The sequence below is a fragment of the Microtus oregoni genome, unplaced genomic scaffold (genome assembly GCF_018167655.1).
Source record: "Microtus oregoni isolate MIOR12 unplaced genomic scaffold, Mior012 000018F_ref0000195, whole genome shotgun sequence".
Lineage (NCBI taxonomy): Eukaryota > Metazoa > Chordata > Mammalia > Rodentia > Cricetidae > Microtus > Microtus oregoni.
Genome location: NW_024543077.1, coordinates 39,468,584 through 39,491,294, shown reverse-complemented (window position 1 = coordinate 39,491,294; position 22,711 = coordinate 39,468,584). Strand labels below are relative to the sequence as shown.

Below are 22,711 nucleotides of genomic sequence, written 5' to 3'. Positions count from 1 at the left end.
ATGATCCTCGTTTTCCCTCGTTCCAAGTGTTCAAGTGTTGGGATTACAGGCGTGAGCCCATGAGCCGCCACACCCTGCTCCCTGCTTCTGGTTTTCACACAGATGGAAAAAGAGACCTTTCAACCCTCCACTGGGGCGTGGAATGCCAGCTGCCTTCTCTATTGCTCTGTCTCCACAAGAGTTCAGACTCCAGCTGAGGCCAGACCGGCCGTCTGGGCCATTTTTATCATACACCTTTCCCCTCCACAGGATTTCTGTTTGATTTTCTTTCTGGTTACAGAACTTAACTTGCGTTCTGGTGGCGTTGGAAAGCTCTTCAACTTGTTTCGATTCTCAGAGTTTTGAATGTGGCTGCCAATGGGGGCGGACTGAGAGGCCATCGATAATGGCACTGGGACCTGTTTCTACTGCACGTACTGGCTTTTTGGTACTCCAGTCTATTTGGATGCACACCTTCCTAGGCCTGAATGAAGGGGGGAGGGCCTTGGACTTCCCACAGGGCTGGGTACCCTGCCCTCTCTTAAGGAGGGAGGAGGAGGGTGAGTGGGAAACAGGAGGGGAATGGGAGGAGGGGAGGAAGTGTAAATTTTTGAATGGAAAAATAAAAAAATGAAATAAAAAAAATAAAATTTAACTCTGTGCTGCGTGGGCCCATCAGGTAGAAAGACAGCGATGCCGGGACTGTCCATAGTAAAGACAGACCGAACCAACCGTGGGTGGGATATGGACACACGTGTAGTTTAAAGAAACCTTCACCAAGTGGCGCTGTCCGCCACAGAGATTTGATCCCGGCGTTGGGGAGAGGGGGCGTGCTGGTTTGGACACTGCTGATTTTAGTGCACACCCTGCACCTCAGGAAGTTTCCTCATGGCCACTGGAGGGCAGTCGTAGTTCAGCTTTAAGCGAGGCAGGGACAGTGCGTTATTCAGACATCATAGTCTGTGGGGCTTTCCTTTGGCTGAGGGACCACACTGGGCAAGGCCACCCCTGCTCTGGAGAAAAGAGTGGCCAGGGCAGTGGGGCTTCTGAACTGGGAGTGGGTGACCTTGTAACCTGATGACCTTGGGCGAGTGCGTTTTCTTTTTGCAGCTCACGTTCTTCATCTACAGAGGAAGGATTGGGTTAAAGTGAAGATTTAAGGCCCCTTTGGGGACTCATATAAGGCGCTCAGGGACAGGAGGGGTGGGTAAAGTGACCCTCTCCTTTAACACGGCTATTTTTCTTTCATTATTTCTTTTATAAGGCTTGGAGACTCGATTCTTGATGTTAGAGAAAGCTGGGATCAGGAAGGCTAACCAGCCCTCAGCTAGAGAGCATTCTCCTGCAGTAATTGTCGTCGGCTTAGGCTGATTATCTGGGCCCCAGTCTGTGTGTCCTTCTGTCTCCTCTCTGCCCACCTAACGCACTACCTGGGTTGTTCTACATGGAAGCTGGCAAAACTCACGAAGGGAACCCATAGCTTGTGAATATCTAGGTTGAAGCAGGGATTAGCAGGCTCATGGTTTTCACTGAAATCTGCCTTTCATGGCTGTTGAGAGAAGCCAGAATGTAGGACGCCTGGGTGACAGTGGCTGGGCTGTCTTCAGCCCCTTCCCTGTCCACCAAAGACCCTCATAAACACACAGTGACCTACAAGCCATTCTTGACTGAGTTGTTAGTTCTGATGGAGTCCCTGTTGCTCAAGCTAAGGGTGTCATCGCTACTGTTATAATTCCTCACATTCAAATTCCTGACCAACTCATTCATCTCCACCCCCTACTCCACCCTGAATTAATCTGTTAGCCACGGGATAAGTGTGCATGCCCAAGACTAAGCTCTGGGTGATGAAGAATGGAAAAGAGTAAGGCCCATTTGCTCAAAGGTTTGCCGTGTATCTTGAATTAAAATCTTACACACTCCTGTCTACTTTGTGGGTTTGACTTTACTCCGTACTAGGGGGCATTTGAGGATGTCATCAATAGATAGGAGTGCTTGCTTGTAGGTCTTTGTCCCCTTCGACTCCTCGCCAAACACACGGAGGATATGAGCATCAAATGATATTCTCCATCTCTCCTCTCTTGCACTTTGTCGTCTCTGGGACACCATGGCACTTGCCAGAACCCTACGAGTGAGCACCCCGTTTCTAATGGTAACCATTAGAAAGCTCTTCTTCTCCTCCCTGGAGCTCTGAGAGTGAGGTTGGCAGTGGAGATACACTTCCACGTTAGCGGAGGAACGATTAGTTAGACATGGGCCTCGTGAGATAAGATAGATGCATGCGCACGCGGGCGGATTCAGCGAGTGAGGGACTCAAGGCGCTAATCTCTTACTAGAAGATGAGGAACTCACCGTCACTGCTTTTAGTGACCGTTCTTAGATCAGGAACTCTAGCAGGAGAGAGGAGAATTGGGTAAAAGTGTCCTTGAGACTTCATGGCTGGTCCTGATTGGAAAAAAAAATGAGTTTTAGAGAAAGAGAAAAATGCCTTTTCTTTTACTTTGAAAACATAAAAACATTCAGATATAAAGCTTAAACTTTGATAATTAATGTCTATGGATATGAAAGCAATGACTCATATATCCCTTTGCCCAATGTATGGATTCATTTACTTATATTCTTGCTACATTGTAACCAAAAGGGGAAGCTTTTAAAATGCTCTTTCACAGAGGCATATAAGATATTTGGAACTTCATATAACAATATTACTGGGCATGGTGGTGCACACCTTTAATCCCAGCACTCAGGAGGAAGCTAGGTGAGTTCAAAATCTGTGAGAGGCCAGCCTGGCCTACATAGTAAATTCCGGGCCAGCTAAGGTGACACAGAGAGACCCTGTCTCAAAAGCGGCAATCAAAAAGCCAAATCAAAACAAAACAGAGAATGTTTGCATGACTCAGTGGTAAAAATTAGCTGAGCTTATGTGAGGCTCTGGGTTTGATCCCCAGCATGGAAAAAAAAAACGGCATTTATGGGCTGAAAGACACTTAAGGAAATGCTCAACATCCGTAGCCATTCGAGAAATGCAAATCAAAACAACTCTGAGATTCCATCTTACACCTGTAAGAATGGCCAAGATCAAAAACACTGATGACAACTTATGCTGGAGAGGATGTTGGGTAAAGGTAACACTCCTGCATTGCTGGTGGGAATGCAAGCTGGTACAGCTGCTTTGGATATCAGTATGGTGATTTCTCAGAAGATTAGGAAACAACCTTCCTCAAGACCCAGCAATACACTGCTGGGTCTATACCCAAAGGATGCTGAATCGTGCCACAAGGACATGTGCTCAACTATGTTCATAGCAGCTTTGTTTGTCAGAGCCAGAACCTGGAAACAACTTAAATGCCCATCGACCAAAGAATGGATAAGGGAAATGTGGTACATTTACACAATGGAGTACTACACAGCAGAAAAAATAATGACACCTTAACATTTTCAGGCAAATGGATGGATCTAGAAAACATCATTTTGAGTGAGGTAACCCAGACCCAGAAAGACAAATATCACATGTACTCTCTCATAAGTGGCTTTTAGACATAAAGCAAAGAAAACCAGCCTACAATTTTCAATCCCAGAGAACCTAGACAACAATGAGGACCCTAAGAGAGACATACATGGATCTACTCTATATGGAAAGTATAAAAAGACAAGCTCTCCTGAGTAAATTGGGAGCATGGGGACCATGGGAGAGGGTAGAAGGGGAGGGCAGAGGAAAGGAGGGGAGCAGAGAAAAATGTAGAGCTCAATAAAATCAATTAAAAAAAAAGGATGGCGTTTATAAAACCTTGGGAGGCTGACAATAGCTGAAGCTATTTTAATAGCTGCCTTCCCATGAAAAATGGCAGGGAAAACCATCCTGTGCTTTATAATGGAGGACTCAGGTACGTGCAAAATGAGGGGATGAGTCTCAGGTCAAGAATGTTGGTTGAATTGTACCGGAGAGATGGCTCAGAGGTTAAGAGCACTGGCTGTTCTTCCAGAGGTTCTGAGTTCAATTCCTAGCAACCACATGGTGGCTCATGAGTATGTGCAATCTGGTGCTCTCTTTTGGCCTGCAGGCATGCACGCAGATGGGACACTGCATACATAATAAATAAACAAATCTTTAAAAAAGAATATTGATTAAAAACACGAATTTCATGAGAATAGTGACAGTCTCTATGCAGTATGTACAAAACTAGTAGCCATGTTGTTTAGGGGTTCAGACATGAGGAAGAGACTAGCCAATGGACCAAAACAGTTCAGCTGTAGGGCACCATCAAGAGGGAAGAGAGAGTAGGAGTAGTGGGGTACTCTTCTTTTTATCACAGAGGACTACAAGTTTGTGGGGAATGCTGAGGAACAAACCCAGAGCTTGGACAGGCTAGGCTAGCATTCTCCCACTGGGTTACGGATGTGTATATGAAGCAAAGTTATTAAAATGAATGTAGGTGTTCTCAAAGTGTGTTTATTAACACATCCACAGGTATTTTATAACATTCTCTTATGCCTACTCAATATTTAACCTTAATAAGATAACAAGGGACAGCTGGGTGGTGGTAGCACACACCCTTAATCCCAGTCCTAGGGAGGCAGAGGCAGAGGCAGATGGGTTTCTGAATTCAAGGCTAGCCTGGTCTACAAAGAGAGTTTCAGGAGAACCAGTACTACACAGAGAAACCCTCTTATACGTTACCCACCCCCGGTCATCCTGAATACAACTAGGGTATGTGCCAATCAACTTTAGAGATCACTGGATTCATGAAACAGGACAAAACTTTCATGTCTAAAATGTAGACCAGGGATGGAGCAGGGACCGGGAAGCTCGGCCAGGCTTCAACCACTCAACCATGGAATAAGTAGGACCATTGTCACTTACCCAACCAGGGATGGAGCAGGGACCGGGAAGCTCGGCCAGGCTTCAACCACTCAACCACGGAATAAGTAAGACCATTGTCACTTACCCAGAGATGTGCTGCCTGAAACAACAGGGGCTTCGGGGTACTTTGCCTTCAGCGCCAAGAGGTCTTGGAGGGTTCCTGGAGAGATCCAGGTAATTCTCTCCCCATAAAAGGTCAGGGTTTGTTTTTCTGGGTTCTCGGCCATCCTCTGAGGACAAATGACAGGATAATGGATGGCAGTCACCCTGGACCACATCAGGTCCTGGGTGGGTTGTGTCTCTTTAGGAAGACTTCAGGGTTTCGGGTCCACTTACCCAGAAAGACACTCTTTGTGCCCCCTGGCTAAAGCCTGGATGCTTGTAAGTAGATGGTCTTTGAGGAACAAGCGACACTGTGAACTGGCGCCTGCCACGGTCCGCCTAGCGTGGGCTAATTCAGCATTCATCCAGTTTCCTGACTTTAAGACTGCAGCTGCACTAATGATCCTAAGTTAACCTCAGTCTGGATTTTCCCTCTACTATTCAAATCATTCCTTAGTGAGTTCTTGATGTCTGCCCCTTCTTAGATGTGTCGGGGGTATCCCACATTTAATTTTCTCCAAACCGAGGTCCCCCTGCCCAGCCCTTCCCTTGGCCCGTGGAATGGAACCCCCAAAAGAACCTCCATCACTCTGGAGGTCTATCCGTTGTTGTAACTGGTACCCTCTAGCTATGCACAGCTCCGGGGTCAGGCTGGACTCCTGTTTTCTCCACATCACGTCACATCCACTAGCAAGCTGGTCCTGTACCAGAGGTCTAGCCTAGTCTAGCCACTGCCCTTCTGCATGGCGTTCATCCCCTGATGGGGCACAACCCTTCTTCCCTTCCTTTGCCTCCTGCTTTAGGTGCTTCTTGGCTCAGCAGCTTGAAGGATCCTGATAAGATGTCTCTGTAAGAGCTTGTCCCTCCTCTAGGCAACCTCCCTCACAGTGGCTCTTCCATAGAGAGGAAGCCAAGCAGTGGGAAGTCCAGCATGACCTGCCCCAACAGCTCCTGACCATCCCTTCTCCCTCTGCTCTGTCCTGGCTGGCTCAGCGCGGTCCTTGGGTATCAGGCCAGCTGTTCTCTTGCTTCTGGTTCCTTCACACTCATCCTCCACTGCCCAGATAGTACTTCCATCTCATCTCCTCACGACTGGCTCCATCCTTCCTTCTAGAATTTCTTCAAACATTGCCTCCTCAGAGGTGGCTTCTATGGCCACATCACCGAAAAGTGAGACCAGCTGTAGCCTAGCTTCGTTATCTGCTCGGTGATGTTTCGTTTCTCCTATCTATTTATCTGGCCTTGAACTCACAAAGATCAACCTTTCTCTGCCTCAGGAGTGCTAGGATTAAAGGCTTGTGCCATTGTGTCCATCTTACAAATTCTATCTTTCACCTCTTATTTTGAGTATCACCCGTCTCTTACCAGATTATAAACTCCCATAGGGCAGTGTTTTTGTTAGCTTTGTTTCTCGCTGTATAGTTGGTACTTAGGACAGTGTTGGCATGTAGCTGAATGGATATACGCACACACACTTGTATTATACATATATTCATTCAAATATATATATATTCATATAAAATATATAAATATATCATGTATAATATATAATGTATGATTATATAATATATAGGAATACAAATATATAATTAATATATATGAATATATGCAATGCAATATATATATATACATACACACACACACACACACACACACACACACATATATGAATGAGTAAGCATGCCAGAGCTCTCCCAGAAAAGGGTGCTGGAGAGGGCTAGGAACATGCACTGCTCTTGCTGGGGACCTTACTTTGGTTCTTAGGACCCATATAGAGTGGCTCATAACTGCCTGTAATACCAGCTCCAGGGATCTACACCTCTATAAGGACACTTAGGTGTACACACTCGTGCACAGACACACCGGCAAAGACATCATTAAAATCAGAAACCAACATTTAATAAGAGAGAGGAAAGCATTTTATAGAAAGAGGTGCGGATGCCTGAGAAGGAGGGTCAACACACACATGAAGGTAGCATGGAGTGGGGCGCCCCTGTTTCTGGCCGTGAAGAAACTGCCCTCAAAACAGGGGGCAGGGGAAGAAGAGAGGAAGCTGCTTCTTGAACTAAGGGTAGTGTTGTTCCTGGAAAAACATGGCAGATGCTTAGCAAAGCCGAATAGCCTGGACAGCCAACAGGGACACAGTGATGGAAATATTGGTGGGATGATGTTTAAAAAGTCCCAGCTAAGGCCTAGGGGAGGTCAGCCAGGGCTGGGAAGAAGCAGGTTTCTGGATCCTAGCCAGAAATTTGACATACCATCTGATATAGTAGATTTACAGAACTGGGCTTATAATCGGATGTGTTTAAACAAACGTGAAATACCCATGTTGTCTTACCAGGAGTTCTGGGGGAAATATGGGCTCCTGGGTCGGGTCCAAGGGCTGGAACTCCTCTTTCGCAAATAGCTCTGTGCAGATCTTCAAAAGAGAAAGAAGCAGACGGTTGTGTCGGCTCAGCTCAACTGGAAAGAACACTGGAATTCTTGACAGAATTAGACAAGATGCACGGGTCTCTCATTTTCCTCCGAGCGGGGAGCTTAATCGCAGATTAAAGGGGGAATGTGATTGCCAGGGAGAGACTAACTAGCCACTCATCTGATACTGAAGGAAAGAAGGAAGGTCATTAGCTCTTGCAGAGAGCATCCTGGGAAATGCCAAGACATCTGTGAAGATGACCAGATGTTAAAGAAGCTTGGGAACCTCCACTGTACTTACTGTCCCCTCCTTCACAACCTAAAGAACGCTCTGGGGGGAAAGCCCACAGTTTCAGGGAAAATTACTCTAACGTACCTTTCTGTGTAAACACACAGGCACCACTGTTTACTGAATGTTTTTTTTACACCTATTATGTTATTTAATCTTCACGATAATTGTATAAAGAAAGTTATAATCTCCTTTTTGTCTACCAGGAAATGAAGGCAGGACCAAAATGGACCCATCTGGCATCCTGCCTCACTCACATCTGCCTCAGCTTCGAGGGACACTTGTTGCCAGGAAACATTCGCGAGGAGATAAGAGAACGGGACTGTGGGACGTGGTGCAGGTGGGTGTCCGTTTAAATACATCTAGAGTCACTGGGCTTCATGTAAGCCAAGTGGTATCCGAGTGGGATGCTCAAATTGAATGCCCAAGTCTTCAAGGTTGGGAGTCGATTTTTGGGTTGTATTGGCTCTACCAAGTGTTGATCTGTGAGCCATTATGGGGGTGCGCATCTCACCTCCTTGGGGTAACACCCCTTTATTCCACCACACACCTTCTTTAGAGAGGTGAGTGTGGACAAGCAGATCTAAAGGACACGAACACAGAGGGAGAGGACGAGGGGCGGTTTTCCCGGGGCTGCTCTGAGGTCTCTCACAGCCTGTGGGGTGGGCAGTTAGGCGCTCATCACCTGCTCTACTTGATGCCTGCGAGAACTCAGCTATGGACCTTTGTGAAAATGAGCAACCTCTCAGAGGGTAAAGCCGGAGCTGGGATACTGAGCTGGACTTCTGGGTGGCTGGCATTATCTTGCCCTTAGCTTCCTGAGGTGGCAATGCTGTCTCTGCCTCAGCTCAGGGACAGAGGAGAGCCGTGTGAGCAGGGACAGCTTTAGAACTCCGTTTCTAGCTGAGGGGGCGACTCATCCCTCAAGCAGTAGAAGTTCTTTTCTGCCATCCATGAGGTTTCTGTTTCCCTTTGGTGCCAGCCTTTCAGACTATGATGGGGAAAATCAGATTGCGGTCTTTGTGTGAGCACTCTGCAAAGGGCCTGGTTCCTGTCCGTACTTGGGAAGGCTGCAAACAAAGAGGGGAGCGGCCCCTCGAATGCACACGCCCGCTCCCAGAGCTGGGTCAGTCTTAAGAAACACACAGCGAGAGAATAAAACTGGGGGACTCACGTTGCTTTTGGCTCCAAGGGAATCGTCTTCTTTCTGATCCAAGCAGCATTTTTCTGTTCCTTTCTGCTGACAACCATTTGGCTCCTGAGAACATGAAGTGCTTTATATGAGCAATACTTTTGATAGGCAATTAAGGATGTTCCTTGAAGGTGTGAATAATATATATGAGACTTCAGCCTCTGAAGCCACTTTCTGCTTAGACGGATAACACAAGGCAATTCTCCCTTTGCTTTGTTCGTTTATTTTTTTTAAGATTTATCTATTTATTATGTATACAGTATTCTGTCTGTATGTACACCTGCATGTCAGAAGAGGGCACCAGATCTCATTACAGATGTTTGTGAGTCACCGTGCGGTTGTTGGGAATTGAACTCAGGACCTCTGGAAGAACAGTCAGTGCTCTTAACCCCTGAGCCATCTCTCCAGCCCACCTTGTTTATTTTTTATAAAATAACATAAACTATATGTCATATAAACAAGTTTTATAGAACAACACAATGTCCAGAAGTCTTAAACAATCAGTGCCCTCTGGCATTTTGTATTTGGGATTGAGGTGTACTGACAGCTTACATTTCTATAGCGTAATCACTAGGTGAACATCGTTTGTTGCAATCAGAACACCATGTTCGCATCTGAGTCATTTTAGGGTAATTTCTAGTGGTAGAATACATTTTTATGGTATTTTTCAGGATGACCACAGCACAGTCACTATAGCACATATACGGTTTGCAACATTGTTCTCTATCATTCATATGGAGCCTCCCAGAGAGAGAGAGGCAACATGCAAAAGGGGAGATCGCTTGGAAGAGCAGACGGCAGTTTTTAAAGGGGTTCCCACTTAGCGCCTCCACTTCCATCCCTTGCATCTTCTTCCTCGGACAGCTTCTCCCTCCTTGCCCCTTGTGAAGCACTTCCTCCCAACTTTGAATTCCCTGGTGTTTTGAGCAGCTACTTGCTTACTCTGCCCAAGAAATAAGAGCAGTTGGCCGAGGAAGCAGCATTTTCTCGCTCCCTTTAAACCCTCAGAGTTCCTGGGATGGACATGGGCCAGTGGTGGCTAAGGAAAGCTGGGCTTCTTTGGGCTCAGTGGGCAATAAAAAGCCTTAGGTATCCCACCTGGCTGGATTTCCTTCACCCAGTAAAGTATCCTGAGACTGGCTGTCTGGCTACAGGCTGAGCTATTGGAACTCATTTTTGGCTTTTTCTCCAGAATCTGTGTACCGGGAGAGGCAGATGACAGCTACGCCTTCAGGGAAAGGAGTTGACTCAGCCTGTTTCCCGGTATTTCATGCATGTTTTCACACTTACAGCCGCGATTTGCTGGGTTTAAAGTCTGTTCCTTTCGCTGTTTAGCATGTCTAATCGGGTCTCCTCTTGAGGCAATAGAAATCTGGAACACACATGCCTAGAATACCTGCTTGACTTTGGGGACGTGGGACAAACCTGTTGTGCATTTCCAGGTGTATCTCTATTATGTGTGGAATTAAGGAAAATATAAACAGAAATCTTGACTTGTGGCTTCTGATTTATCTTCCTATACATCTCTTCAGGGGCCTCAGATACCTGTGTGATGCCAATGTCTATTTTCTCCACAAGGTGTTGCTTGATGACCACCCTCTGATCTTGTGTGCAGACGCTCGCTCCTAAGATTATCCCTTGATATCTCAGAAAGGGCTGCACCTGGCCTAAAGGTGGAGTCGAAGCCCTGTATGGAGAATTGTCCAGAAAAAAACTTATCATCTGTTCCTATGGACTCTCGAGAATAGCTGGATAAGAACCACAGGGGGCTCCTCCAAGATGTCTTTCCTTTTGTCTAAAGTTTCCTGCCCACCCCATCCTGTTCTCCGCAGAGGGTCATCGGATATGCCTGTCTTGAGTGTCTGTCAAATGCTAGCCATACTGCCGACAGCATTATCAACCTTAATAATTATCTGTTGAACTCTTACTAACTGCCAAACGAGACCCATTTGATTTTTACCGGGGAAGCACCCTCACTTCTGGAGGCCACACCCTGTGATCTTGGTTGGAGTGGATTTTGGCTTCGACGCTGCAATTTCAGCTTCCTTATCTGTTCACGAATTCCTAGTTGGTTGGGTTTTTTGGAAGGAACTTTCTTCATCAAAACACATCTTTGATTGACTCCAAGCGTTTGTAGGCATCCTGTCGCCTGCCTTGGATAGATGCCTTTGCCAGCTGACTTCCCTCTATGGATCTAGACCACATCAAAGGTGGTGGTAACGCCCACCTGGTTTTCAGGAAGATTCAATGTTCCAGTGAGCCTCCTCCTCCTGCCTCATGAGTTTGTCTGTCTTATAGTCGGTTGTGATGGTCTTTACAAACCTCACTCTTGCGTCCCCAGCTTTGGCCACTGGCCCTTCTCATTCTTGCTCTGTAGGACATGTCTCCACCTACCTGTTCTTGCGTACTCACCGTGCAGAAGGTTCTGCCGCTGTCCAGAATCGGCCGATACCCAGTGCAGCGGCAGAGGTTACCTGATTGGAGGAGAAGCATGGCTGTGAGCTTCTTGTTTCTACCGGCTTGTGTTTTAGATTATTGTTTATTTATTTATTTGTGTGTGTGTGTCTGTGTGTGGATGTCCTTGGTTGGAGGCGGCGAGAAGAGGGTGCTGGATTTCCTGGGGCTGGAGTTATAGGTGGTTCTAAACCACCCCATGTGGGCACCGAGAACTGAACTCAGGTCCTCTGGAAGAGCAAGCAGTCAGCATTTTCAATGACTGACTCATAATTCCAGCCACACTACTGGCTTCTTTTAAAAGTTAAGATAGATCCAGTCCTGGGGAATAGAACTCAGGGTCTTGGGCATCCTAGGATAACATTCTGCTTCTGAGCTATGACTCTAGCCCTGATGTCTAGCTACTGACAATAACTGTATTTCAAATTATGTAAGACAGTGAGATCCTAAAACAGAAAATCCAGGCAATTCCGAAGGTGCCGATAGATGGTCTGTCTGGTGTGGCTAAGTCATTGCCTCCAGCTCACCTGGATAGATTGGGTAGGGACATGTTTATGACTGGAGCCTGCATATCTGGAGACAGGCGAGACCCTACATTGAAGAGGCCAGAGGGCCAATCTGTTGAATGACAAAGTCTGGACTCCTTCTGTTTCCAAGGATGAAGGCCTGAGGGTCACGGGGTAGGACAGTCAGTGTAGACCAGAGTTCATCTAGAGTGGGCTGACTGAGAAGTTTAGGCTCAAAGGATGTGAAAGCTATTGGGTTAGTAAAGAACGGATAGAATTCTCAGAGCGGTAGGATTTCGGGATGGAGTGGAGCCTGGTCTGGAAGGAGTCATGTAGAACAGGAAGAATGATAAGTTGGGCTTGTCCATGTTTTAGGACTGAGGGGCTGCCGAAGAGGGACCCAAGGAATGCGGGGCTAGGGGAGTTAATATGATTCTCGTTATTAATTATTATTTTGCTGAGGATTGAGCCCTGGGCCTTTGCACATGGCCGTCACCCACTCTCTGAGCTTGTGCTCAGCTCTGAGTTTCTCCACTTGAAAGAAGAGATAGAAGGAGAGCACTGGGAAGAACAAGGGAGAGAGAGAGAGAGGAAGAGCAGGAGAAAGAGAGAAAAAGAGAGAAAGAGCAGGAATGCCCATCAGCAGCTGACACATAAGGAGGGGGGAAGGGAGAGAGAGAAAGAGAGAGGGAGAGAGGGAGGGAGAGGGGGAGAGGGAGAAGCAGAGAGAGAGAGAGAGAGAGAGAGAGAGAGAGAGATAAGAAACACATCTGCCCTCACCTCACCTGTCTGTCTTTAACCTACAAACTGACGATTGTTTAGGGACACACACGAAGGTGATGCTTATTAATCCAGTATGTTTATGAACTTAAAACTTAGAAATCTGAGAGGTGGCTCAGCAGCTAAGAGCACTGACTGGGCTTCCAGAGGACCTGGGTTCAACTCCCAGCACTCACACGGCAGCTCACAACCGTGACTCCAAGATCTGACACACTCACACAGATGTACACGCAGGCAAAACACCAATGCCCTTAAAATAAAAATAAACAAATTAAAAAAATTGTTGCAGATCTACAAGATTCTTTCAGATGAGAGGCTTATTATGAATTGAAATATGCCCCCCAAAAGACACACAAAGTTCTGATCCCCAGAACCTTATTGGGAAAATAAGATCTTTCCCGATGGAATCAGGCTGTGATGATGTTGTCCTGGATTGGGATGGGTCTAAACCAGTGGCTGATGCCTTTGAAAAAGAGGGAGATTCGTGACACAGAGACCCAAGGCAGAAAGGTGAGAGAGAAAGATTAGAGTTTTGCAGCCACAAGCCCAGAAGCGCCAAGGTTTAGTCGCCGTCATCCTCTGAGGCTAGGGGTGAAGAAGGAAGGCTTCTCCTCTGAGCTGACAGCCAGCACAGCCAGGAAGGAAAGCTTGACCGCAGCCTTAAGGCTTCCAGAACTGCGGGAGAATTTCCTGTTTCAAGTTGGCCGGTTTGTTCTGCTTTGGGCAAGCTCATGAAATGGATTCAGGCCCTTGGGAAGCAGGTGCTGTGTCATGAGAGAGAGAAGCATGGTGGCCCCGTGCTGTGTGCAGAGATGACACCTTTTGCTGTTTCTCCATGGCCTGTTTTAGAAATAACCGTGGTTTGGAACTTGAGCGGAGCTGGGACGATGTTGGAGATGGTGGAGGGGAAGCCGGAAGTACTTTTCCCTTCCGGAAGTACTTTTCCCTTCTGCCTGCCTCCTGGGTCAGACTTACCCCCCAGGGCTTCCATGAGCTGTTCCTCTGAGGGCTGTGGGTGGTTCCTGAGCAGGGCGTACATGGACATCACCATCCCGGGGGTGCAGAATCCACACTGGGTGCCGTGGCTCTTGGCGATTCTCTCCTGGAGGGGTAAGAGAACAGCCCTGTGTTCCTGGTGTCACCAGTTATCTCCAGGGTCCACAGCTTGTGTCCTTCTGGGCAAATGTGCCTCCCCTCTGTTTATTTCTGTACACCCCTTTCTCAGGCATCCCAAAGGCATTGACTCAGAAGCCCCATCTTATCATTTTAATTGATTTTCAGGGTCAAATACTCTGACCCTTCTATTTGGGAGTTAGCAGTGTGCAGCCTGCTCTCCCCGTGGGAAGAGTTCTCCAGGAAGGAGAGAACCATTAGTTCTCTAACTATAGTGTGGGTAAGTTTCAAAACTGGTTTTCGCGAGTACCTGCATCTTTCACCACTTAAGTTCACACAGGCTGTGTGGTTTTGATTGACTTGGAGACCATTGCTGACCCCACGTCCCCTTCTTTAATGTTTTTTTGCATTGGCTCAAAGGAAGCTCAGCTTCCAAAGCCTGAGGATTTGGGTCTCTGTTATTTAAAGTGTGGTCTATGGTCTGGAACCACTAGGTTTAGAGTAAAATGCCCAGGATTCCAGCGTGTTGACTTTGCTGTGTCTTATATGACTTCCTAGCAGATTTGGGGAGACTTTTCTGGGTCCTTCATCTTAGCTGCCCTCTTTGGCATCAAATCCCACATGGTTAATCCAAGGGACACTTGGGCTGCTAAGTGGGTTTTTTTTGTGTGTGTGTGTGTGTGTGTGTGTGTGTGGTGGGGGGAGTGATTGGCCCACCTCATATGCAAATTCTGATTTTACTCCTAAAACCTCTATGCTACAGGAAACAGTTCCCAAATTTTATCCTCTTAGCCTTGGAGACTTACTTTTTAGTGTGACTCTGTCTGTCTGTCTGTCTGTCTCTGTCTCTCTCCCTCTCTCCATATGTATATATTATATATATAAATTTGATGTGCCTGTGTGTGTCTGAGTAAAAGCATGTGCATCATGTGTGTGTAGTACCTATAGAGGCCAGAAGAGGGCACAAGAGTCCCAGGAACTGCTGTTAGAGGCTGATTAAGCTGCCATGTGGGGTGCTGGGAATTGACCTCAGGTCCTCTGGGAGAGTAACCAGTGCTCTTAACCACTGAGCCATCTCTCCAGCCCTGGTGTGGCTTTTTGGATACAACATTTCTTGTATTTCAGGCTGTGCTTGCGCTCTCTGGGTAGTAGAAGATGACCTGGACCTCCTGACCCTTCTGTCTCTACTTCCCCAGCACTGGAGTTGCAAATATGTAACTTATGCTAGGTTTGTATGTCGTCCCAAGGATTTCATGCTGGGCACACACCCTATCAACAGTTATGTTCCCAGCCTCTCAGAGGCATTTATGCTATAGCTTGTGTTCAATATCTACTCCATTTTGTAGTATAATAGGTATCAGGCAACGTTTTTAAAATCTTGATACTATTATATTATATTAATACTATTATATTTCTATAGGTAGAAAACAGTAATGAGAGATGCATTTAATTAAAAGTAGGTGGGTTCTCAGCTTTCTCTGAAGTCACTGAGTGGATGTCATCTCTCTGAACATCAAGAGTTCCCAACTCCGCAGCCTCGAAGGAGGAGGTGGCACAGTCTGCACTCATTTGGTAAGATGAAGCTAAGAAACGAGGAGGTTAGAATGTATGCTTACCTGCACTGGGTGGAGCCTGGTTTTGATGCTTCCTACGCCTTCCACGGTGGTGACAGCAGCCCCATGCAGGGAGCACAGGGGCACCAGACATGCCGTGACAGAGAAGTGTCTTTGTATGAGAAACACAAAGAAAACCGGGTGAAGAGGTGGTACTGCCCTGTGGAGAACCAGGAACTGTGAAGGGCGGTGGAGATCCTCCCGAGTCTTTGACGGATGACTGGGGGACTGTAGGGTAATGACAGATTTGGGGGACCACAGGGGTGGGAGCCCTCTCTGCTCACTCTATGCCGTCTATGAGAACTGGGGGTCCTCAGTGTGAACTCAGATGTTCTGAACCTCGGGAAATCTTTACAGTCTTAAAACAGATTCACCTAGAAGCAGTGGGAATGGTCCCGGGCCACCAGAAGGGTGGCTGGGCTTCTATTAGTCTTCGTTAGAGCAATGACCTTATCACAAGCAAAGGTTATTTGCCTTTTGCCCGTATCAACACATTTTAATTCATTTCCTTATTAATTTAAATACTCTCCGTAAAATCATTTAACAGTGTGGGGTGATGTTCTGAAGCAATCTCGGTATGGACCGATGATGTGGATGGAGCCCAAGTTCTAGAATCTGACTCTTAAGGGGTGAGATCATGGCTCAGATGCTTCCTTTGAAAGACTGATCCCAGTCCAAAACAACAACAAAAAACAGAAACAAACAAACAAGCAAAAGAAAAAAAAAGGAAAGAAAAAAAGAGAGAGAGAGCATTAGCTTCCAGGTCAGAAAAACTATGTATTCAAGTTGTTGATCAGCGGGGTTATATGGCCTTGAACACATCTCCTTTTCAATTTGAGCCTTCGTTTCCTTAAGTAGGAAGTAAACCATTGGCTTGTCTTGGTTCTTAGCCTGGAGAACATGGATGAGCCTTGGGAGGATCATAGTCCCTGACATGTGATATGTAGAGGACTATTAGTTCATACATGATCATACCAGAGGATTGTTAGTTCATACATGACCATAGCCGAGGGCTATTAGTTCATACATGATTATAGCAGAGAGCTGTTAGTTCATACATGACCATAGCCGAGGGCTGTTAATTCATACATGATCATAGCAGAGGGCTGTTAGTTCATACATGATCATAGCAGAGGGCTGTTAGTTCATACGTGATCATAGCAGAGGGCTGTTAGTTCATACATGACCATAGCCGAGGGCTGTTAGTTCATACGTGATCATAGCAGAGGGCTCACGACATTTGTGGGGATTTTCGTTGGAATCTAAGAAGGGGAGACACTGAGGATCTGGCCTTTGATAGTTACAGGATAGATCAGAAGCCAGACAGAGACAGATCCCTCTTCTGGCTTCTGGACCTGGGGAGCTACCTTGTCTTCCTGGATCCTGGGTCGTGCCTGGACACCATCACGGTGCAAGCCCCACAGCCTCCTGTGCCACAGGCGTACTTGGCTCCTGTGAGACGCACTGGAGAGGGAGAAGTCAAGAAAAGATGCAAAGCAGAGATTTTGCCTCTGAGGTATCTGCCCCCCTAGGGTGTCCCGAGTGTGAGATGTCTTGTGGGTTGAGACGTCGTCAGAGAAGCCATTAGATTAGATCAGCAGTGTGGCCCTGGACATACTAGTCCGTTCTGGCTTGTTTCCATTTGTGGAGAGGGAGGAGGTAGTCTTATGTCTTCTTCTGGTTCTAATCATGTAACGGGGGGAGAAGAACTATTTTTCTTAAAGATTTATTTCTTATGTATACTGTGTTCTGTCTGCATGTATGCCTGCAGGCCAGAAGAGGGCACCAGATCTCATTACAGATGAAAGTGAGCCACCATGTGGTTGCTGGGAATTGAACTCAGGTCCTCTAGAAGAGCAGATAATGCTTTTAACCCCTGAGCCACCTCCCCAGCCCTGAGAAGAGCTATCTTTAATAATAACACATTGCTCGTTTTGTCCTGTAATAAGCAAGGCGTTGGCACCCAACCTTCCTCTGGCTGCATTGCGTTTGAAAGTGGTGATGACTCCAGACCTCCGATCTGAAAATTTGGTTTCTTTCTTTCTTTTTTTTAAGTGACTGGAGAGACAGCCCTGGGTGAGCCTAGCCTTTAAGGGCTGAGCCATCTCTCCAGCCCGAGAATTTGTAGTCTCTATTACATAACACTCCTGTGACACAGCAGAGCTAAAGCAAATCGGTTAGCTTCTATTTCATGCTATTCAATCACACACAAGCAATGCTGGGAAACTTTTCTCCTCTCTAAACCACGCCCGATTAATCTGATATTCTTCAAGCCATTGCCAAAAGCGAATAACAAGCCAGGGTCAAAGGCTCGGGAGAGCCCAGTCACCTCTGGCAGCCATATTAGCTAAGTTCTTAAACTCTGTAAGGCATGCATGGGCGTGCTTGAGATGTCAATCAAAAGGATCCAGTTCCTCCTCAGGAAGGCCAGCAGAGTGACTTCGGGGTCCACATTCTTCTCAGTCACCTGCATTGGAAACAGGAGGGATTATGGGGTTGGGTGGATGACTCAGCGGAACGGCTGTGGTCATCTGTTTGATCTGTTTGATGTAGGAGACGGTTGTAGCTGACCTGCTCTGAGGGGAAACGGTGTTCATGGTCTTTCCCAGCGCAGGAGCCTCACGCGGCCAGTGTAGCAATGGACTTTCCTGTGGGGCAGGCGTCAGGAGCCACTCACTGCGGTGTGACGGTATCTTGGGACGCGCACTCTGTGTTTTCCACGTTTGCTCTGCCCTCATGGAACCTCCCAACGGAGTCTTTGGAAGTGTTTTAAACTTGGATTGTGTTTGCTTAGAACTGTCCCACAGGGAGGAAGACTGGGTGGGACATTTTTGCCATCTCTGGGACAGCCGTAGGACACATTTGATGACCTCAGGGGCCGCAGGAAGTCACTGGGAACAGTTATTGTTATCTTGGGGAGGTTCTGGGGCCTGCTGGTTCCCCGCCTTGAGACCCTCTCAAGTCCCAGAGTGGGGCTAGATTAACCCCATATCTTCCTTTGGAAAGTGGGGAGTTCACACGGAAAGTCACCTGGGAACTTTCTCGTTTCCTTTTTTTTTTTTTCCCATTTAGGTCACTTTGCTTTCGCCTTGGGATGCCATGGGAACACCTCTCTCTGCTCTGCTGTGTGACAGGAGAGTGGGATGTCACAGGACCAGAAAGGAAGGTTTATTGGGCAACACTATCTTCTTCCTTTCTCCCCAGAAGGGAGACAAGCACTTTTGCGCACCTCAAAGAATAGTATGTACCTCAACGAAGAGTAATTTGTAGGAAGATACTTCTAAGGTGAAAACTCTTCCCTGGAGCTGGGGAAGGTGCCCCATGGATGGAAAAACAACAAAACCTCTCCTCTGTGGCCCTTTCTCTCACCCCAGGCCCTTTACAAACAGCTAGGGAGAATGTGATCACCCACCCCCACCCCCATACAAACTATCCACAGACTCCTACCACACAGAGTTTCCTCCTCCCTCTCCTCCTGTCTGTCTATCTCTTATTCTTGGTTCTGACTACACCATGTTACTCTGGGCTCATAATTCAATCTGGGGCTGATAGAGGAAGGAACCCCCTCTGGCCTTTGGGTCTCCAAAGCCTCGGCCAATGGAAAAGCCACTTATAACTCAGCTCGTGAGTGACAGCCGCAGAAGGACGTGGTGTGGCTGCCTGGGGAGTCTATTCAGGAGGGAAGGTGTGCAGGTCAGCGAGAAGCCCGGCAGGAAGCTCTGACTGCCTCATTGGGTCGGCACCTGAGGTACAGTTGGCGTGATTGTGTCCTGGTTAGGGTCGCTGGGTCTGAGGTTTGAAAGGCTCTTGGGGGAAGGTGGAAAGACTCCAGAATAGCTATGTGCTCTTGGAAGGCAGAACGGAGCTCATGATGAGAAGGGCCTGGACTCTTTAAAAGTAACGAGCGTCCTGTGTGAGGGGGTGGTGAGGCCAGGAAGGAGGCTCTCAGAGACTAGCAACTGAGAGACTCTGTCCTTGTTCATATGTCCATAAATCCCCTCAGAACAGGCTGCCACCCAGGGAGGGAGGTGATCTGCAGGCTGACAGCACTCAGATGTGCACCCTTCTGTATAGTGGGGACTCCACAGGGCAGCCGTTTGGAACCTGTGGGCTGTGATCCCTTGGGGGAGTTTTATGGAGGCCCAAAAATGTGAGCCTATTTTCACCTTGACCAACTGTCAAAGAGTTGGAACTTACCTCTAGTCCTTCAAAGTTATTGTGTTTCTACCTCAGACAAAGGTCCCACCTAGATGTAGACCAGAGAGTTCTGCTCTCTCAAGGTGCTTGCCAACAGGTGTGGCTAATAAACCTTGTGTTTCAGGAATAGAGAAGTAGATGTGTTTCTACCTCAAACAAAAGTCTAAGAATCCAATTAAGTTCCAGTTCCCTGAAGGAGATAACATTGGATTCCACCCAGGGAATGGGTTTGCTTACGGAATGTTTTAGTCTAGGGTGTGAGCGTGACTTGTTTTGTTCTAGCAACAGAATGCTTAACTATGAATGCAGCCTGCAACCTTCAATTGGTCTGTTCATTTCCTTGTGCGTGTTAATACAGTTATTTGTCTTACTCCTACCTTTTGGGGTCAAGAGCATTTTAAACAGTTGGAAATTAAACACAGGCGATTTCAATATCCCCCGGCACTCCCTTCCAGTACTAGTCTATGTTTTTTTGTCTTAATATTTTCGCATCTTCATATTCTTTACTAATATTTATAAATCCTAATGCCCCCTACCCTGATGAGTAGTATTTTTGTTGAAGTTTATCTGCCACAGGGTTTGCCAAATGACCCTTTTCACAGGGATCCCCTCAAATCATCGGAAAACACAGATACGTACACTACGATGCATAAACAGAATCAAACTTACAGCTATGAAATAGCAACGAAAATAACGTTATGGTTGGGGGTCACCATAACATGAGGAACTGTCTTAAAGGACCGCACCGTTAGGAAGGTGGAGAATGGCTGCCCTAGAGAAATTAATGTGATAAATAGAAAAACAAAGATGGATCCATTTCCATTTAAAATGGCGTTTGAGCCGCGAACCATGTTACAGGGTCCATGGCTTCTGTACTGTTTCCTACCAATGATAGTGTTTTAGTTGGGTGCATAGCCGTGGTCCCTGGCATCCATCCTAGCCCCCTGGCCTGGGAGTTGCATTGGTCTGGACTCCAAATCCCAGCATGCCAGGTCCTGACCCTCGTTCTTCCCATTTTTTACAATAGCTGTGTAAAGCAGATGACAGACAGGAGGCCTCCGAGCTCAGGGAGGTGAAATCATTTGTCAAGTTATGCAAGAGAGGGCAGTGAATTGATTGACAGTATCAGGGCTGTGCAAAGAATCCCAAGACTATCCTGCTTTCTTTTCCCCACTCCCCCGATTCATTGCTAGGACCCTTGTTGGCCAAGAGGAGAAAAGGCAAATTAGGTTGGGTTCCCCACTGCAAGCCACAGCAGCAGCGCTCACTCTACCCACCCCTTACCTTCTTTCCATTCACAAAGAACACCAGTTCATCCGAGCTCTGGGATGGGCAAGGCATGACTCTGGTGAGTAAGTCTGGCCTCCTGGCTCTGGGCAGAAACACTTCCCAATGCCAGCTACAGAAGTGAACCAAAAGAATTTCTCCCTGAGTAGAAGCAGGCAGCCCACAGTCCTGGCAGGAGCAACTGGGGGTGGGGAGCTTTTGCTTTGAGGCTTTTTAAGTCCAGACCCCTGTGTGGCCCCCTCTAATCCAGTCCCTCACCTCCCACCAACCCTGGCTTTGAAGCTGGCTCAGGAGGCTGCCTCAACCCCTTCTTGTTTGCTTTCTCTGAAATCTGAGAGCTTGGTGTGACATCCACAACCACCTGAGCTTAAACCCACTAGGTGCCACCTCAACCTGGCACCCTGCCTCCATCCTGGATGTATCCCACCCTTCTCAGAAAGTGAGCAGTAGGCCTCCCAAGATCCCCATGCCCCACTTTCCCCAGCTTCTTCCTCGTTCTTTACGGGTAAAGGATACTTCGCAGGAAAATGCGCAGTTGGATTCAGTCTGTGCTTAAGTTGAGGTGAAGGTGTGAGGTGTCTCCATCCCCCCCAATTGGCCCCTCTACATGCTTTCTGCTGCTTCTTTCTGCTCAAGTTCACTCTGTAAAAAAAGTACATTCTTTGAAGATGTCCCAAGGCTAGCAGAGCCAAGGCTAGCAGTTCGGTGTCTCAGAAGTGACCCAGAACTGAGCCAAGGCCTCCTGGTTTGAGACAAGGCTAAGATGCAGTGAGATTTTGTTGAGAAGAGGAAAAGGAGGAAACAGAGGAAGAGTAGCAGTAACAATGAGTGCTGCCCATGAAAAAAAAGCAGGTTGGAGGACCCATAAGGACAAGGGGATCAGGAAGCATTCAGTACCGAGTAATAAGAAGCCCCCAGCCCACGATGAGGAGATATCATGCTTACACAAATCCTCTCCAACTGTGCATCTACCTATAAAATTATGTTGATTTCATTGGTTAGCTAAAGTGACGCCCAAGGCTTGCTGCATGTGGATAAAGCAAGCAGCTGCTTCTGTGGTCTGGTTTTGGGAGAGTTGAGGAGTGTTCTCTATTCTAGAACACCCTTCACGAGGTCGTGAGCCCCAGCACCATCATTAAAGTAAAACCTCGATGCTAAGATGAACATTGACTGTGTGACGTGGCTTTAGGTCAGAAGCATTCAGCTCCTCTGCGCCTAGCTGACTGAGAACTTCCTCCTTCTCAGTCTCTTCACGTGTGACTTCCTCCAGCCACAGAAAACACTCCAGAAAACACTCCAGATTGAATGTGGCTGTCAGCACTCACATTTCACAGTTTGAAAGGCCTGCTCCCCAAGTTTCCCAGTTTACATAGATGCATGGGTGTGCGTGTGTGTGTCACACGGATTAAGATTTGCTGAACAAATTGGCCTAAGATCTTGGGAGGGGAAGTTGGAGATCTCTGTGAATTAGAGAGACAGGACCTTTAGTCTGGCTGTTTGGTCATGTCCTGCTGTTCAAAAAACCCCATAGCTCCCTGAGGCCTGGGATATAAGATCCAAACTCAGTAGGTGTGCTAAGCACCCAGCCTGCTTTATTTCTGTACTCAGAATGCTCTTGTTCTGGGGGATTGGGGGTCCTCCCAAGCAGCCCAAGCACTCACCCCCTTTCTGCTTAGGGAGGAATTTCTCTAGTCTCTTCTAATGGCTTCCTATTACATTTAGCAAAACTCCATACACCTGTCATGGAGAGCCTGTGGATTGGCCTCGCTCACCTCTCAGAATGTCTCTTAACCCACTCCTTCCCTCGTTCACGCTCTTTGCCCTGTTGGCCCCTTTCCTGCTTATGGGGAATGCTTAACTCTTTTCTGCCCTAGGGCCTTGGTATATCTTGTTCCCTTGGACTCAACTTCTCTCTCGGGGTTCGGC

At 47.2% G+C, this 22,711-nt stretch overlaps 1 protein-coding gene across 1 annotated transcript in view; it reads right to left on the bottom strand.

Moving 5' to 3' along the window:
• The window catches only part of LOC121458975 (aldehyde oxidase 2), a 70,499-nt gene extending 49,660 nt beyond the window's left edge, over positions 1 to 20,839 (bottom strand). Inside the window, exons 1-10 of the mRNA XM_041668422.1 lie at positions 20,783 to 20,839; positions 17,711 to 17,768; positions 16,669 to 16,765; positions 15,305 to 15,413; positions 13,551 to 13,677; positions 11,248 to 11,309; positions 8,818 to 8,901; positions 7,278 to 7,358; positions 4,923 to 5,067; positions 2,329 to 2,421 (exon numbers count right to left, since the gene is read on the bottom strand). Coding sequence (XP_041524356.1) covers positions 2,329 to 2,421; positions 4,923 to 5,067; positions 7,278 to 7,358; positions 8,818 to 8,901; positions 11,248 to 11,309; positions 13,551 to 13,677; positions 15,305 to 15,413; positions 16,669 to 16,765; positions 17,711 to 17,768; positions 20,783 to 20,839 — 913 coding nt within the window. The remainder of the gene's footprint in view (positions 1 to 2,328; positions 2,422 to 4,922; positions 5,068 to 7,277; positions 7,359 to 8,817; positions 8,902 to 11,247; positions 11,310 to 13,550; positions 13,678 to 15,304; positions 15,414 to 16,668; positions 16,766 to 17,710; positions 17,769 to 20,782) is intronic.
• Positions 20,840 to 22,711: the final 1,872 nt, after the last annotated feature.